Raw genomic sequence first — 16,810 nt, forward strand, 5'->3', positions numbered from 1 at the left:
TTTCTATCGTGAAATCTTCCACCCTAGTTGTTCCCATTCTAAGCTGTGATGAATCCATCGATGGAACCATTAACGACCCTTGAGATTTAGTGCCAAAAACTGGTGCAATGGCTAATGGGTACCTTGGAGGTGTGCAGCAGGAGGAGAGCCCGAAGCCTGTAGCAGAGATTGGAATGTGAAGATCGGGTTCTGCATGCTTAGTAGGCTTTGATGAGTCTGTTTTGTAAAGCCAACTCAGACAGTTGCTGGTGGTTATTTATAGAACCCGGGGCGGACGAAATGGCGCCACCGCTAGTGGTGCCCATGGGGTTATTAGTAGAAGCAATATTGTTGGAAGAAGAAGAAGACAAAGCCGAAGAAGCAAATGAAGGTGGGTGAAACTTCTGTACAAATGGGCATAAAAGGTAGTTCGGCAATGGAGATTCCAAATAAGTGGACCTCATGGTGGTGGAGGCTGTACTGCTGAAGATATCGAACCTACTCCGAGGGAACGGCGACGCCGAAAAGGGCGGCGTGGGGATTCCCTTGAACTCCTGCACGTGTCGGGGGTGAGAAAAGGGCATCTAGTCAGAAGAAGATGAAGCTGAAGGCTTTGCGCCGTTCTTCATCGACGTATGTAATGGCACCATCGACGATAGCCTTGGAAAGGACCAGCTTGACCAACTAAGACTGGTTGGGCCGAAGAAGAAGAAGAAGAACCCATCAGACCGCTTATTGGGATCTCGTTGCAAGTGGGTTCAGATCTTTGAGAATCCCTTTCAAAGTTATCCTCCTTAAAGTCATCGTCTTCGTTTTCGTCATCATTACTTTTGTTATAATCTTCTAAGCCAACTTCCTCTTGAGTATCAATGGAAGCAGTAGGAGCAGCAGGAGAAGAAGGATTGACAACAGGGGCAACCGTATCAACACTAACCGAGGAAGAATATGAGTAGTCTCACGCGTCCAGGGTAGAAAATCTTGGGAGAAACGAACATGAAATACCAATAAATAGAGGAAATGGGGGCATCTACTGTACTCGCCAGAGTGAGGAAGATGGTGGTTGATTGACGCCAGCTGCTTTATCGCCTGAAGGTCTCTTCTTCAGAACATGGTAGTGTGAGGAAGAAGAAGGATATGTGGGTGTTTTAATTGAAAGGGTAGATTAGGTACTTCGCCTACTAAGAAGGGCAGAATTGTCTTTTAAAAAATATTAAATAGTTGACATCATCACTTAACAGTTCTATTCTAATGGTAGGGAGTTTGTGTGTAATTAATTTGGTAAACTAGGGGGTGGCGCTGATATTATGGTAGTTAGTGGGTGTGCCTTAAAATATAGGCAAACGTCAGAGGGTGGCGTTGATAATTTCCCTAATAAATATGTATGTGTAGATCATCACAGTGGATGGTCTAGACTCTAGACCTAATGGGGACCCCTTCCCCCTCTTTCTCTCAGAGACATTCATGATTCTCTTAGTAAATAAATATTTTTTTCCATGATTCATGGTCTCATTATATGGTTCCAATTGAAGGACAAAAAGTGTAATATTCCTGCATGGCACCAGATGGGCTACCATTCACCCATTTATAAAACAATTATTAACTCAAAGGAAGCTCCTCTGTTTTCCATGATTTATGGTCTCATTATACATCTGCATGGCACCAGAATCTCTGATAGAAGATGATGAAGATTTTCTGTTCTTTCATTGTTCCCGTATTAATTGTGTTTGTTTATTATCCTTATGAAGTTATGAGTGGATTTGATTTGAGTGTTGGGGTTTCAGTCCTTTATAAGTTTTTTCTTGTACAGTTGAGAAGTCGAGCTTCCCCATTTATTATTATTGTATATATTTCGATTCTAAACTATGGAAAAGATCGTATGGCTTTTGATAAATTTGGTTCTCCCTGAAATCTATCGAACTCCACCAAAAGCTTTGATTTGAATCAAGAAATTGGCAATCGTGAGTCGTGACCAGATGAGATTTACAGGTTTGAACTTTGAACCGTTCCTGAGTTCCTCTTTAATATTAAAATCATAGATTCTGAAAATCTATAAACCATCAATAACACTGATATATTTAATTTAAAAAAAAAAACGCATGAATACAAGCAAAACAGAGTTATAGAGATGGCTGAGAAAATACTTACAGAGGGAGATGGAGAAGAGAGAGAGTCTCGCTGGCCGAATAGAGACGGAAAAGAAGAATGGGGCAGAGGCTCAATAGCTTCAGATGGAGTGTTCCCGACGCTGAAATCTCTGAAGGAGGTAGATGGGATGTGGGACGAGAGTCACGAGAGTACGAGACAGTAGTTGCAGCCTTGCAGGTAGCAAGCTTGCTGCTTGCAGCGGTGGCCGGCGCTGGAGTCGGACAAGAAGAAGCACCCCAGACGGCAGACTTGGTCTTTGAGTCTTTGACTCTTTGTCTCTCTCACGGAGTCACAGTAAAACTGTGAAAGGTGGGTTAAAGGGACGAAAGTGAAACCCTAAGGGAATTAGGGAAAAAGGGCTAAAGTGATTAAGGGAATACGTAACGGGAATGGGAATATGGGATTAAGGGATTTTTTTTAGGTTTTTTTAACTAACCGAATTATTCGTATATAATTCGGTTCATCCGAATAGAACATGTTTTTTTAAATAGTTCAATAAGGCGCGACTTTTTCTAATTTATATTTTGAAATCGGATTCGCCAAGAACTAATCGTATTATTTGGAATAGTTCGGTTCGGCAGAATAATTCGGCAAATTAAATAACTAGGGGCAAGACGCACTACCGGTTAACTTTCTTTCTCTCTAAATAGATATATGCCAAAAGGATTCATAGTATTGCCCATAATCTTAGCAAGGTTTTGTTGATAATAGGTGACAAGAGATCTGGAAACACAATTGAAGAGGGAAAATTATTTCTCGCATGTCAAGACCCCCCTTTTAGCCTTTCAGGAGAATCCAACTCAAATTGCCTCTATAGTGCTCCTAATCTCAAACGGAATATAAAACTAGTAAGGATGTCAAAGTTCAGCTCGAACTAGTCGGATCGACCCAAACCGACTGTTTCAACCCAGACTGAACCGAACTAATCAGGCACCAGCAGCAATAACTCCTACTTGGTATCTGTTCTACTGTATACAATATTACAAGGAGATCCAGATCAGCACCAATAGTTATCCATTCACAACCTACCACATGGATCTATATGGGTTGTACATGTGAAGAGGAACCCATTCCCATCACAATTTAAAGTTTCAACTCCAAATGAATGGAGGATGTGATTCAAAGTTGATACCAAAGCTTCCAAAAATCTACAAATAACTATCTTGAGACCTTTTATAATTATTTTGAACCACGTACATACCTCACTCATTCAGGGTTGAAAATTAGTGAGGACGACCTCTTGCAAGGATCAATATGCAGCAGATAATGATCGGTTAATGTGTATGATGATCAACTTACACTTCTCTGGATTGGCAATGAGGCTAAACAACATTAGAATTGTCAGTTGCCACAAGAGTCAACTAGTATGATTTTTAATCTTCACCTGTGCTTATGGAGCATAGGATGCATAGATGCAACTGTATCAGCAGATTTAAACAACTCTTTTTCACAATTCTTGAGGTCTTCAAGTGCAAGGCAATCACAAACCATCAATAATTCACTAAACCCTCTCCTCTTACTACCGAGAAAAGAGAGGGGGGGCAACTCTGCACTAACCTCAACAACCCCTCACCCACCAAAAACAAACAAAACAAAAGCAGCAATATGATCCCTCAACCCAGGTTCAGCAACATTCAGCTACTGCAAGAATGAGATGGAGAGCACAAGCACAAAACATTACTAAACATTACTAAGATGATATCCAAAAATATTTTTTTTTTGCTAAATATAAATATTTTAAAGGTGTCGTTAGCATGAGGTAGTCACAGCCCGCAGGAACATGGGTATAAACAAGCAATGCCAAAAGAATAAACAAATTGGAACAGCATCCTCATGGGTATTGTTTTCTGTTACTTCCTGAAGCAAATGAAATAAGGGGGAAAAAAAAAAAAGGCAGCAAAATAGAAAAATACCCCAAAACAGCTTCAGGTATGTGCATGTTTGTGAGCATTCCAATACATGTGTGTGTGCACACAATACAAAATCAATGCTGGTCGAGGGAGGAATGAGAAGAAATGGTATGGTCCTCTATGTTCATCACCTTCTCAGCATACCACTTGGAGAAGCCTTCTTCAAGGGCCTCTTGCATCCATGCATGCCTGCAACTCCCAACTGCTTCTGGAATGACTAGCCATTTCCTTTGGCCGGTGCTCTGTTCTGGCAAAAATTCTAGCTCCTCTTTGACAAGTAGAGCAAACATTGCAGCTTTACACAAACCCTCTGGGCTGAACTTGGAGGGTTTGCTTCTGAAATGGTAATGCCCTAACAAATCCTGAGATACAAAGGAAAAGAAACAAAGCTTGGGTTGGTATGATCTAAATAAATGAGGAAATATACCAGCCAGAACGACAGTTTTAGCACTCGATCTAAACAAATAAAATCTTGAGTTGGCATTACATCAATATAGCAAAACTGTAGAACCCATGCCTTTTGTCTCAGGGACTAAGATAAGCTGAGGGTGTAGTGAGGCTCAAGTACGATGATTGTAGGTCCCATTACCAGGATAAAAGATTCAGCCCCAACACTTTATGCGGGCTTAGAAGCCTATTTGGAGACAATTGCCCTTCAGAATCCACCATGATGCTTTGACAAAGTTATGCATTTGACACTAGTGGAACAAATTCTCTATTTCCTTTATGTATAACTAATAGTCCTCCAGGATGACCCCATCAAACATCCCTAGTTATATCTCCAAGTACAACATTTTGGGCTTCCATAAAAATAAAAAATAAAAAAATACCACACTTGGGGCAATATTAATTGCATGAACGGGTTGTATAATGATCGTTAAGGCACATGAAGTGTTTGTACACTTCGCTAGGAAGTCAAGTTCTTCTGGTAAAATAGGCTTGTCCAGTTTATTTGTCAGTCACCATAGGTCCTGAAAAGATCACTCTATTCCATTGATATTCTAACCAACAATGTTCCTTTAAATAACAGGAGAGATTAAAACATAAAGATGTATTTTTCAGCCACGAAATATAACAGAAGATCTCACATATATACCAATAGCCAGAAAGGTGAGGAATTCTCAGATCAGTCCTACATACAACCTCCTTCAAACAGTCCATACAAAATCATCAAAACTGCATAACAATGGGAGTGTACTGGTTTCAGCCTTGTGGTCAGAATCTCCAAAACTTCATTGGATTCTTAAATTTGTTGGACTAACAAGATACGTCTTGATATAATAACATGATGACCTTGACTTCGTACTGTAATCATAAGGAAAGGCGATACCACAACTATCACCCAACTCAAGCCAACTAAGCCCTATACAACTACTCAAGACTGTCTATACAGATTCTGTTCCACTATTACTCGAAAGGCATAGCTGATTTGAACTCCTGCACTCCATGGGTTCCTCACCACTTCAACCAGGTCTAATTCGGTTTATCCCTTATCCTTTGAATACCCAACTATTACAAGATCTTTCATCCATTACTGAGATCAACCCTTTGGATTGATAAATACTGAAAGAACTACAGTAAATTGACTGATAATTGAACACGAGGTATGTACGGATGTGAACGGACAGACAAATAAGAGGTATAAGGATGACACATAAGATGGAATCTATTGATAGAACATAAATACATAGTTGTCAAGGCGCCACCTAGGCATCCAGGCGTTATTCCAGAGGCAAAGCAATGCACCCCCTTACTTGAGTCAATAAAGGCATCCGCCTTGGTCACCTAGGTGTCGCCTAGGCATCTAAGGTGGTTGCCTTTTATGTGTAATCTTTTTTTTTCACTTTTTTTTATGTATTGGTTTTAGTCTAATGCTTTGTTTGTCATTGCATGGTACACTTTAATTCGCTACACTCACCTACAAGTAATCAAGCTTATAAAACACCTTTCGAAACCCATTAATGTCCAAAGGACCATAACCCTCGACAGTATTTGGGAGAAAACGAGGAAGGCAGAAACCACTGGCAGCGGCACTTTCTCCCTTGATTCCAGCACCGACAAACTTCCTCTGGCTACTACGTCTCCGGCAAGTATTCCAACGGCCCTCTGAAGATCTCAACCGCACACTTTGGACCAAATCAGGCTTCACCAACAACACTACACTAGTACTGGTCAATTGCATGTGGGCCATGGCAAGTAATTCCTCATCTCTAAAGTTCATATTCTTTAAAGTGTATGGTTTGTTTCTTTGTTACATATGTTTCTATTTGTATGATCTAGGAATTATGTTAATGTTGTGTAAGTTTTTTTTTTTCATATGTGATATGTGTTACTATTGAAAGCAGTGATCTTACAATGGCAGTGAAAACAAAACAGATGGTCACCTACCTCAGATGCTAAAGTTGTTTCTTCATACGATGCTGCCCAACTTCGATGTTCTCTTGCAATTATTGTATGCTCCGGCGACTATCGTCTTATCTCAACAATGGTTGTTCAAGAGATTGCTTTCTAGCCTTCTTATCTCTCCCAAGTTAACATAAGAATGATGGTTGTTCTTGTGCATACTGCAACCAAGGCTAGAACCCCTTTTCCCTATTATACTCCCATAGGATGTGGCCACATCAGCCAACAACTATTTGTATTTCTAATTATAGGGTCAAAGGGCTCAGAACGATGGTGAAAATGTATTGGCAAAACGTTGATCATTGAAAATAACGGTGGATTATGTTGGAAGAGCGCCCAATCCAATCAAAGATTGGTTCGACTGAGATAATGAGGAAAAGAGGATACGATGATCTGGTTCATCTCTTAACTCTTGCTCCCCAAAAGTCATAGAAGACAGGCGAGAGAAGGTAAACAGAGAAGAAGAGGAAGAAGGAGTAGACGTGAGAAATAGAGAAGGTGACTTGCAACCATTGTAGAGATGACCTACTGCTTTTTGCAACCAACGTTTGATTCATGTGGGATCTTCAAGTGTTGAATAAGCTAATGCAACCAAGAAAAGACACAAGACCATGCCATTAAAATGGCATGCAAATTACAAGTTTAATCAAGATTTGACTACTAATATTGTTATGAGTTTCAAATGAAAAGAATTTAAAGTTACAAATTTCAAACAAAATATTTTCATCTGGTTATGAATAAACACTTACTTTTTTTCAGTTTCCTCCACCATCTCAATGCTAGATCCCTTTCTTCTTCTTCTTTTTTTTTCGGGGGGGGGGGGGGGGGGTGGGTTGACAGGTGGGGTGGAGCACCTCATTGGTAGATTGAGATCACTTTTCATTTAACTTTTAAGAATGTGAAAAACAAAATGAGAAAAATGAATATGAATTTCTGCCAACAAAGTCCATGAAAAAATAGATCATACTATCCATTGATTAGAACAAAAAAAGAAAAATTCGCTTACCTATCAAAAAGGAGAAGATAAAGATTTGCTAAATTTTTGCAATAGATCTTATAAAAATTTGAAAGGACACAGACTTAATATTCTCAACTGCCTATAACAAATTCTGTTTTGGGTATCATGTAATGAATATGATTTTCTATTAAAAAAACAAAATTAATTGTTAATTCATTCTCATTTTACGTTCCCATCATAGCAAATGCATTTACATGTGCACAACATAAGGATGAGATGAAAACAAAAGAAAGAGAAATGCAAATAAACCAAATATTAATGCGAAGTTATTTGATTGAAGGTGGTAATCCCTTGTGAGAGGTGAGCTGTTATGGAATAAGAGCTGCAGGCACCCATATCAAACCCTGTATTCGCTTCAGTCCAATGTCACAACACTTTTTTTTCTCTGATGAAAAAAAATTGAGGGAAAAAGAATGTTTCCCGGTAGTGTTCCCCTACACCCACATACGGGGGTGGGGAATGCCCGTCGTACCCCTCTTGTTGGAAGCCCCTGTGTTCCTGCACCATCATTGTGCAGGGGCCACACATCCTGACAGCACACCCTTCCCGTAAGATTAAATATTAAAATCATGATGTAAGGCATCAATATGGTCCCTTATTGTGGTGCAAATTTGGCCTTATCGACCCGAACCCGCCTTAGCTCACCCTGAGACCGAACAGGGGCTGAGCTGAGATATCTTGGCCCTAAGGGCAGGTCAGGGTTGGAAATTTCTAACGCTGAGTCAAGGTCGGGTCAGGATTATACTATCAAATTTGTGTTGATATAATATATATATATATATATATATTACAAACTTTAAATGTCACCCATATTTTGTTATATAATATATTATATATGAAGATAATAAGTGATATAATACATTTTAATTTAGTGTTACTTTATGAAAAATTGATAATTTTCTCCCTAGCCAAGTCCAGTCCATGCATCTCCCTTCCCCCTCCCCATGATTAGAGCCAATCAAGATCAGCCCGGCCCGACCCTGAGTACGGGTCAGAGTTGGATTTTTCAGGCCTCGAGTCAGGATCGGGCCATGTTTGGGCCCAACTAAGGGGACTCAGGATTGGGCTAGGGTTTTATAAAGTCTGTCCCAACCCGACATTGTTGCAGCCCTACGTAATAACTCTCAAGATTCCTCGTGCCCCAGCAATATTCCAAATCCTTAGGATGATCATAGGATTTATAAACGACTAAAAATGATTTTGAAAATAATGGTAAAATGGCTTTATCATATAGGTGGGACCTAGCCCAAACCCAAAACCAAGCTTGGCCTTGGTTTGGGGTCACACTTGAACCGAGCCCAAACCCAATTGCTGGCCCAAGTCAACCAAGTTCATTGGCTAGAGTTGGCACTCAATAGGAATCCACCGGTGCCCTTGACAACACTTGTCGGCCAACCTTCGTTGCTTAACGGATTATTCCCATTTGGCATTGGATCCTGGGAATTTGCAGATTTGTGGTCTCTTGAGTTCGTGATTTGTAGCATGTGCATTGGCCTTATCTCGCCATTGTCAATTAAAGGACTTACCTAAACCCTTCAAATGATCCTAGCGGACATGATGGAGGCAGCCATTTCACTTGAAGGCCACTACGTCCTTGGTCTAGGTTGCTTGATGGAGTCTACTTTCATTCTTCACCAATGAAACAAGTATACTTGATTCCCTTTTTCCTTTTTTTCCACACTTAATTTTCCTTTTCTATTATCATGATTTTGGAACTGCTTGTTCGATTTCCAGGAGCCATTAGAGTTGCACAGAGCTGTCAAGAGGGGGAATGTGAAGAACAGTGATTTTAGAAAATTTGCTCGAGAATTTCGTATCCTTGCTGCTGGGTGGGTTACTATTCAATTCGGATCTGAAACGGGTTTGGTTCATTGATGTGGGGCAAACAAATAAGAGCCGCACGATCGTTTTTGTCCACGTGTCACTTTCTAAAGGTAGCATTGCCAAGCATTGCCAGATCTAAGAATTGGAGAGGATTTTTATCCACAAATCACGGTCACACGTTAAACGGACTGGGTGTTTTTGTTAATTGGTTTGGAAAGCAGGGGAGGTAAGTGAAAATTTCCACACCTCACGGATGAAGGGTAATTAAGGCAAATCCCAAGGGTGGTACGTGAAATTTTCACTTTTTTTTTCTCCAACACCTCTGTTATCTTAAAACCAGAGGAAGAAGTTGGAGTTTCAGACATACCTTCTTGACACCTTTCTTCTCTAACCGCAGAGTATAAAACTCAAGCAATGGGAGGGAGTTACGTTGCCGGCGATTTCAAGGTTCAGAAGGTGGAAGATGAAGTTGGGAGAAAGAAGAAAGGGAAAGTGAGTCTTATTCGTTTTTAATAAAAAAGGGTAAATGGGTCATCTTACAAGGATCCAGGGTTAATTTAGGGATTATGAAAATTTTTACTAAGTCACGTCAGCACTTAATAGACGGACGCTAACGATAGGGGTGTAATAGTAATTTTTTGCAAAGTAGAGAGGGTTAGAGTGTAATTAAGGAAATGTGGAGGAAGAAGGTGTAATTAGGCCATAGTACAAGGGAGGGATATGTAATTTTCCTTTTACAAAATTATTTTCTTATTATTAAGACTGCCCTGCGCTCTGACACAAGAGCGCATGAAATGACCACCTTTCTAGTGTTCCAGGGGGTGCGGTAATCATTGTGTATGCACCTGTGTCAGGGCATAGTGGTGGCATGCGTTGTGTGACCAGGTGGTGTTCTCTTTTCCACATTGTTATTTTATTTCAGTGATGTTTAATCGCGTTTTTGGCGTCCAATTGTGATCATAGAATCTTTGATAAAGACATGTACAATGAAGTGGGGATTAGCAATATTTTATTACATGCCTATAATTCATCATGAGATATTGTATAGTGGATGGTCTTATATGCAAATAAAGAATTTAATTATGCATGACATTTATTGGGAAAATAAAATAGATTGCTTATCTTTTTAATTATAGTAATTTTATGGGTAATTTACACATACCACCCCTGAGGTTTGACGAAAGGATAATTTTACCCCCAGTTTTGGAAAATTCTGCATACCCCCATGAGATTTACAAATAGTAACAAATAAACCCATTCTGTCAGTTTATGACTAACACTGTTAAAATCAAAAGGTAAAGTGACAAAAATGCCCCTTCAAGAAAGAAAAAAAAAAAAACCCTGCAACTCATATTCCCCAAATCGATTTGGGGAAGATAAGTTGCAGGTATCCTTGTAGGGAACACCATGGAACCGATCCTAATTCACTCTCCTTCCTTTCCTTCTTCCAATTGATTTAGGTTTTAACCCATTTGTATCTGTGTTTCTAGCTTTTGCTTTTAACTCTACGATCAACTTTATTTTTGTTCAGAATCTAGGGTTTGTTAATTGTTATTGTCTTCAAAACTACAGTTTAAGTTCAAAGAGTAATAAGTAATGGGATTTTATGCTGCTTTGATTAGGTTAAAAAATTCCAGATTCGTGAGATAGAGTTGTAATTCACGCAAGGTCGCTGGAACTATGAACAATGGGGTGGATTTGATCCTGTATCGAGCGCAAATGCGAAACCTCCCGAAGTTGAGTTGTGGGTTGTCTTCGATGTCCCCCTGATCAGGTCGATTCAACTTGCAAAAATCTGACCCACACCTTCTCGGGTCTCTTCTGTGCTTCGATTAACTTCTTGGAATCATCTACTGCTTATGCTTCTCCACATTGGAGCTTTCGACCATTCTTGGATACCCTTAGATATGGTGCTCTGCCACGGGAGGTTGTTTTTACTGAGAACCTAACTCCCTGGTTGAAATTGCTCCCTTGTCAAGACAAAGCTAGGCTTGCTATTCAAATGGACAGACCTTCTATTGAGTTGTAGGTGTTTTTTTTTTTTTTTGAAGGGGCATTTTTGTCACTTTACCTTTTGATTTTAACAATGTTAGTCATAAACTGACAGAATGGGTTTATTTGTTACTGTTTGTAAACCTCAGGGGGGTATGCAGAATTTTCCAAAACTGGAAGGTAAAAACATCCTTTCGTCAAACCTCAGGGGTCAGGGGTGGTATGTGTAAATTACCCTAATTTTATTTGATAAAATTATCAACTATAATTAAAGAGATCAAAATCCCTTTTAGATTCTTCAAACCAAGTAACTTCACCAATAAGTCTCCCAATCAGTTTAGAAAACTAAAAGTTGGGATTCCATTCACCCCTAATGGGTTGAATTATTTATCGACAACACCAGAAGGGGGGGAGGGGAGACACCACCTTGACTGAATTTTGGAGGCCTCTCTCTCTCTCTCTCTCTCTCTCTCTCTCTCTCTCTCTCTCTCTCTCTCTCTCTCTCTCTCTCTCTCTCATCTAAGTGTGAGTGGTAGTGCTGATTTGAGACTATGAATCTCAAATTGTTTGTGTTGCGTGTGAAAATCTCCGATGCTTGGTTCGCCCACGGATGAGCCTGCAAAGACCAAGTGATGAGCACAAGAGAGCCGGTGTGGCTCCGGCCTAGGACTCTCCGATGCTAAAGTTAGATCACCGACAACAGAATAGCGCTAGTAAAAGTGAGATGATGAATGGTGCTCCATACCTGGGTATTTATAGAGTGAGGATGAGATGAGGCGGTTGGAAGAGTCCTAGTATGGTAGGAGTCCTTCTTTTGGAAGGCTCTCTCGCGTAGAGCGGAGTGGAGAGCTATTTTTGGGGTCGGACTCTTATTAAGGTAAGAGTCCATGTAAATTGTGATTTCGTAGTGCGCTGGGATCGTGGCTCGATCCTTATCCTGTGATTCTCGGGATGTGCTAACGTGGCCCCGCGATCCCCGGTGGGGCGCTATGGTAGCCTCTGTGGAGGAGGGCTCGGCCTAGGAGGTCGGCTTGGTAGGTCGGTCTTGGCAGTCACCTCCGCCTAGGAGGTCGGTTTGAGAGGTCGGCCTGAGAGGTCGGCCTGGGAGGTCGGTCTCGGCAGTTAGCTCGGCCTAGGATGTCCTGTGTATGCTCGGTCAGGAGTTTATGACTGACTTGTGTGAGCTCGGCCTTAGCCCCAGCTGACTTGTGTGAGCTCGGCCTCAGTGCTCGGCCTCGGCTTCGGCTTCAGTGCTCGGTCTCGGCCTCGGCTTCAGTGCTCGGCCTCGGCCTCGGTCTCAGTGCTCGGCCTCGGCCCCGGCTGACTTGTGCGAGCTCGGCCTCGGCCTCGGCTTCAGTGGCCTCGGCTTTAGTGCTCGGTCTCGGCCTCGGCTTCAATGCTCGGCCTCGGCTTCAGTGCTCGGCCTCGGCTTCAGTGTTCGATCTCGGCCTCGGCTTCAATGCTCGGCCTCGGCTTCAGTGTTCGGCCTCGGCCTAGGCTTTAATGCTCGGCCTTGGCCTCGGATTCAGTTCCAGTACGTTTACGTGGTAGCTTTTGGTTGGTTGGGGGATTTTATGACACATCAGTTTGATGATAGTTCATGTTGTTCGTTTGGTTCAAATTGAGGATTCAAGTGTTCATCTTCTTCAATTCCTATCGTTACTCAAGAGAGAAAGAACTATTATCTGGAACAAGAACTTTAAAAGTGGTTCTAAAGTAACCTATCGTTTCTCGTTTCGTTTCATTATGGGTTAATCTCAATTTTGAATACAAAGATTTTAAACCCGATCCGAATCCGCTGCGCTACCAGGTCATCGATTCCAAACTTACGAAGAACGATGAGCATGGTTCTAATAAGTTATACCTAGAACCATTTCTATCACACACATACAATAATTTTCAGGTGGTAGTTTGGTTGCGGCTTTTGGTGGATATTTTGTCCATATTATCATCTATGTAACTATGGTTAAGGTTTTACATGAATTTTATCTCTTCATTTGTCATTATATAGGTCAGGAAAAGCCTCAAATAAAGCTAAAAAAAAAAAAAGAGGTGAAGTCTATTGGATTTTGAATAATTAAAGATGAAAATCCTATACATGGTGGACCCTATGTTTGAGGTAGATCATTAAATTTGACGAGTTGTATATCTATGGCATGCCTCAATGTCCATCCAACAATTATACTACCAAATCATCAACCAATGTGGCAGAAAAGTACCGCACATGAAGTAGCTGCTTATAAACATTGCTGCCAAATGGTCTAAATTTGGTAAGAGTGGGTACGTCCAAATCCAGTACAAAAGGGCGTACCTAGTGCACGAGGCTCCCGCCATGGGACTTGTTTCAAATTCTATTAACAATTTATTCTTTCTCGTCGAAGATGGATGTAATTATATCTCTTAACAATGCATGTTTTGTGTCAATTGTAGCAAATAGGCTAGCTTTGCTACCATAAAGGATGATGTATCTAACTTCATATTTTGTTAATTTTTCTTTTATTTCCCAAAAGAAAGGAACAATAACAAGCCGATCAACAATTGTTGTGAGTTTCAGAACCTAGAATGAAAGTGAGGGTGTAGTGAGGCTCAAGTACAATGATTGTATGTCCCATGACCAGGATAAAAGATTTAGCCCCAACAGTTAATGCGGGCTTAGAAGCCTATTTGGAGACAATTGGCTTTCAAAATCTACCATGATGCTTTGACAAAGTTATGCATTTGAGATTGGTGGAACAAATTCTCTATTTCCTTTATGTATAACTAATAGTCCTTTAGGATGACCCCATCAAACATCCCAAACTATATCTCCAAGTACAACATTTTGGGCTTCCATAAAAATAATTTAAAAAAATACCACACTTTGGGCAATATTAATTGCATGAACAAGTTGTATAATGATCGTTAAGGCACATGAAGTGTTTGTACACTTCTCTAGGAAGTCAAGTTCTTCCGATAAAATAGGCTTGTCCAGGATGGTTCAATCACCTATTGCATCTTTTACACTGTCTTCAGAACCTGGAGGACAGATTATCCAACTTATGAGTAATCTCGAGAAATCATGACTTTTTAACCATATACTCTTGACTAGGAGAAGTTAGGAAATTCGTTAAGATTTTTGGACACGCATTCAAGTGTATACCACAAGCCTAAAATCGTCCTACCAAAACACTCATTTTAGGATAGTTGATTCAATTTGTTCGGTGCAATCTCCAGGTAATAGAGATAGGTTGCAGCCAAAGAGATACTTGTCCCCATTTCCTACTGGCTTAAGCTAAACTTAAAAAGATGGGGAATAGAACGCTACCCAATCATGCGCCTTGCGGGGCTCCCACGCCTAGACACAAAAACCACCTTGGATGCTTGGAAGTTCCACCTTTACATGGGGGCAAGGTGATCATTCCCAGACACCCAAGGCGGTTTTTGTGCCCAGTCGTGCTCCTTGCGTTGCTCTCACGTCTAGACACAAAAACCACCTTGGGTGCTCGGAATTTCCACCTTTACATGGGGGTAAGGCGACCATTCCCAGACACCCAATGCGATTTTTATGTCAAGGCAAGACGCATTACCAATTAACTTTCTTTCTCCCTAAATAGATAGATGCCAAAAGGATTCATAGTATTGCCCATAATCTTAGCAAGACTTTGTTGATAATAGGTGAAAAGAGATCTGGAGACACAATTGAAGAGGGAAAATTATTTCTCGCATGTCAAGAGCCCCCCCTTTTAGCCTTTCAGGAGAATCCAACTCAAACTACCTCCATAGTGCTCCTAATCTCAAACGGAATATAAAACTAGTAAGGATGTCGTAGTTTAGCTCGAACCTGTCGGATCGACCAAAACCGACTATTTCAGCCCAGACGGAACCGAACTAATCAGGCACCAGCAGCAATAACTCCTACTTGGTATCTGTTCTACTGTATACAATATTACAAGGAGAGCCAGATCAGCACCAATAGTGATCCATTCACAACCTGCCAAGTGGATCTATATGAGTTGTACATGTGAAGAGGAACCCATTCCCATCTCAATTTAAAGTTTCAACTCCAAATGAATGGAGGATGTGATTCAAAGTTGATACCAAAGCTTTCAAAAATCTACAAATAGCTATCTTGAGACCTTTTGTAATTATTTTGAGCCACATACCTCACTCATTCAGGGCTGAAAATTAGTGAGAACGACCTCTTGCAAGGATCAACATGCAACAGATAATGATCGTTTAATGTGTATGATGATCAACTTACACTTCTCTGGATTGGAAATGAGGCTAAACAACATTAGAATTGTCAGTTGCCACAAGAGTCAACTAGTATGATTTTTAATCTTCACCTATGCTTATGGAGCATAGGATGCATAGATGCAATTGTATCAGCAGATTTAAACAACTCTTTTTCACAATTCTTGAGGTCTGCAAGTGCAAGGCAATCACAAACCATCAGTAATTCACTAAACCCTCTCCTCTTACTACCGGGAAAAGAGAGGGGGGGCAACTCTGCACTAACCTCAACAACCCTTCACCCACCAAAAACAAACAAAACAAAAGCAGCAATATAATCCGTCAACCCAGGTTCAGCAACATTCAACTACTGCAAGAAAGAGATGGAGAGCACGAGCACAAAACATTACTAAACATTACTAAGATGATATCCAAAAATCTTTCTTTTTTTTTTTTGCTAAATATAAATATTTTAAAGGTGTCGTTAGCATGAGGTAGTCTTAGCCCGTAGGAACATGGGTATAAACAAGCAATGCCAAAAGAATAAACAGATTGGAACAGCATCCTCATGGGTATTGTTTTCTGTTACTTCCTGAAGCAAATGAAAGAAGGAAAAAAAAAAAAAAAGACTGCAAAATAGAAAAATACCCCAAACAGCTTCAGGTATGTGCATGTTTGTGAGCATTCCAATACATGTGTGTGTGCACACAATACAAAATCAATGTTGGTCGAGGGAGGAATGAGAAGAAATGATATGGTCCTCTATGTTCATCACCTTCTCAACATACCACTTGGAGAAGCCTTCTTCAAGGGCCTCTCGCATCCATGCATGCCTGCAACTCTCAACTGCTTCTGGAATGACTAGCCATTTCCTCTGGCGGGTGCTCTGTTCTGGCCAAAATTTCAGCTCCTCTTTGACAAGTAGAGCAAACATTGCAGCTTTACACAAACCCTCTGGGCTGAACTCGTCTTGGAGGGTTTTGCTTCTGAAATGGTAATTCCCTAGCAAATCCTGAGATACAAAGGAAAAGAAACAAAGCTTGGGTTAGTATGATCTAAATAAATGAGGAAATATACCCGCCAGAAAGACAGTTTTACGATCTAAACAAATAAAATCTGGAATTGGCTTTACATCAATATAACAAAACAGTAGAACTCATGCCTTTTGTCTCAGAGACTAAGACAAGCTGAGGGTGTATTGAGGCTCAAGTACAATGATTGTAGGTCCCATGACCAGGATAAAAGATTCAACCCCAACAGTGTGGGCTTAGAAGCCTAGTTGGAGACAATTGTCCTTCAGAATCCACCATGATGCTTTGACAAAGTT

General features: G+C 40.7%; 1 protein-coding gene and 1 long non-coding RNA gene across 3 annotated transcripts in view; both read right to left on the bottom strand.

The window, feature by feature from the left end:
* Positions 1-16,810, bottom strand: part of LOC122643070 (nudix hydrolase 16, mitochondrial-like) — a 64,237-nt gene that overhangs the window by 6,636 nt on the left and 40,791 nt on the right. The window contains exon 4 of one of the 2 annotated variants that reach the window (XM_043836706.1): positions 15,950-16,495. The exons of the other annotated variant lie outside the window; for it this stretch is intronic. Within the exon in view, the coding sequence (XP_043692641.1) occupies positions 16,202-16,495 (294 nt within the window). The 3' untranslated portion in view covers positions 15,950-16,201. Of the gene's footprint in view, positions 1-15,949; positions 16,496-16,810 lie in introns of those variants that run through there. 2 annotated transcript variants of the gene reach the window in all.
* Positions 3,821-4,350, bottom strand: LOC122643071. Its single transcript, XR_006330159.1, has 2 exons — positions 4,166-4,350; positions 3,821-3,981 (listed from the first exon to the last, which is right to left on the bottom strand). It is a non-coding gene; the product is annotated as an uncharacterized LOC122643071 (long non-coding RNA).

This window comes from Telopea speciosissima, chromosome 10 (assembly GCF_018873765.1).
Source record: "Telopea speciosissima isolate NSW1024214 ecotype Mountain lineage chromosome 10, Tspe_v1, whole genome shotgun sequence".
NCBI lineage: Eukaryota > Viridiplantae > Streptophyta > Magnoliopsida > Proteales > Proteaceae > Telopea > Telopea speciosissima.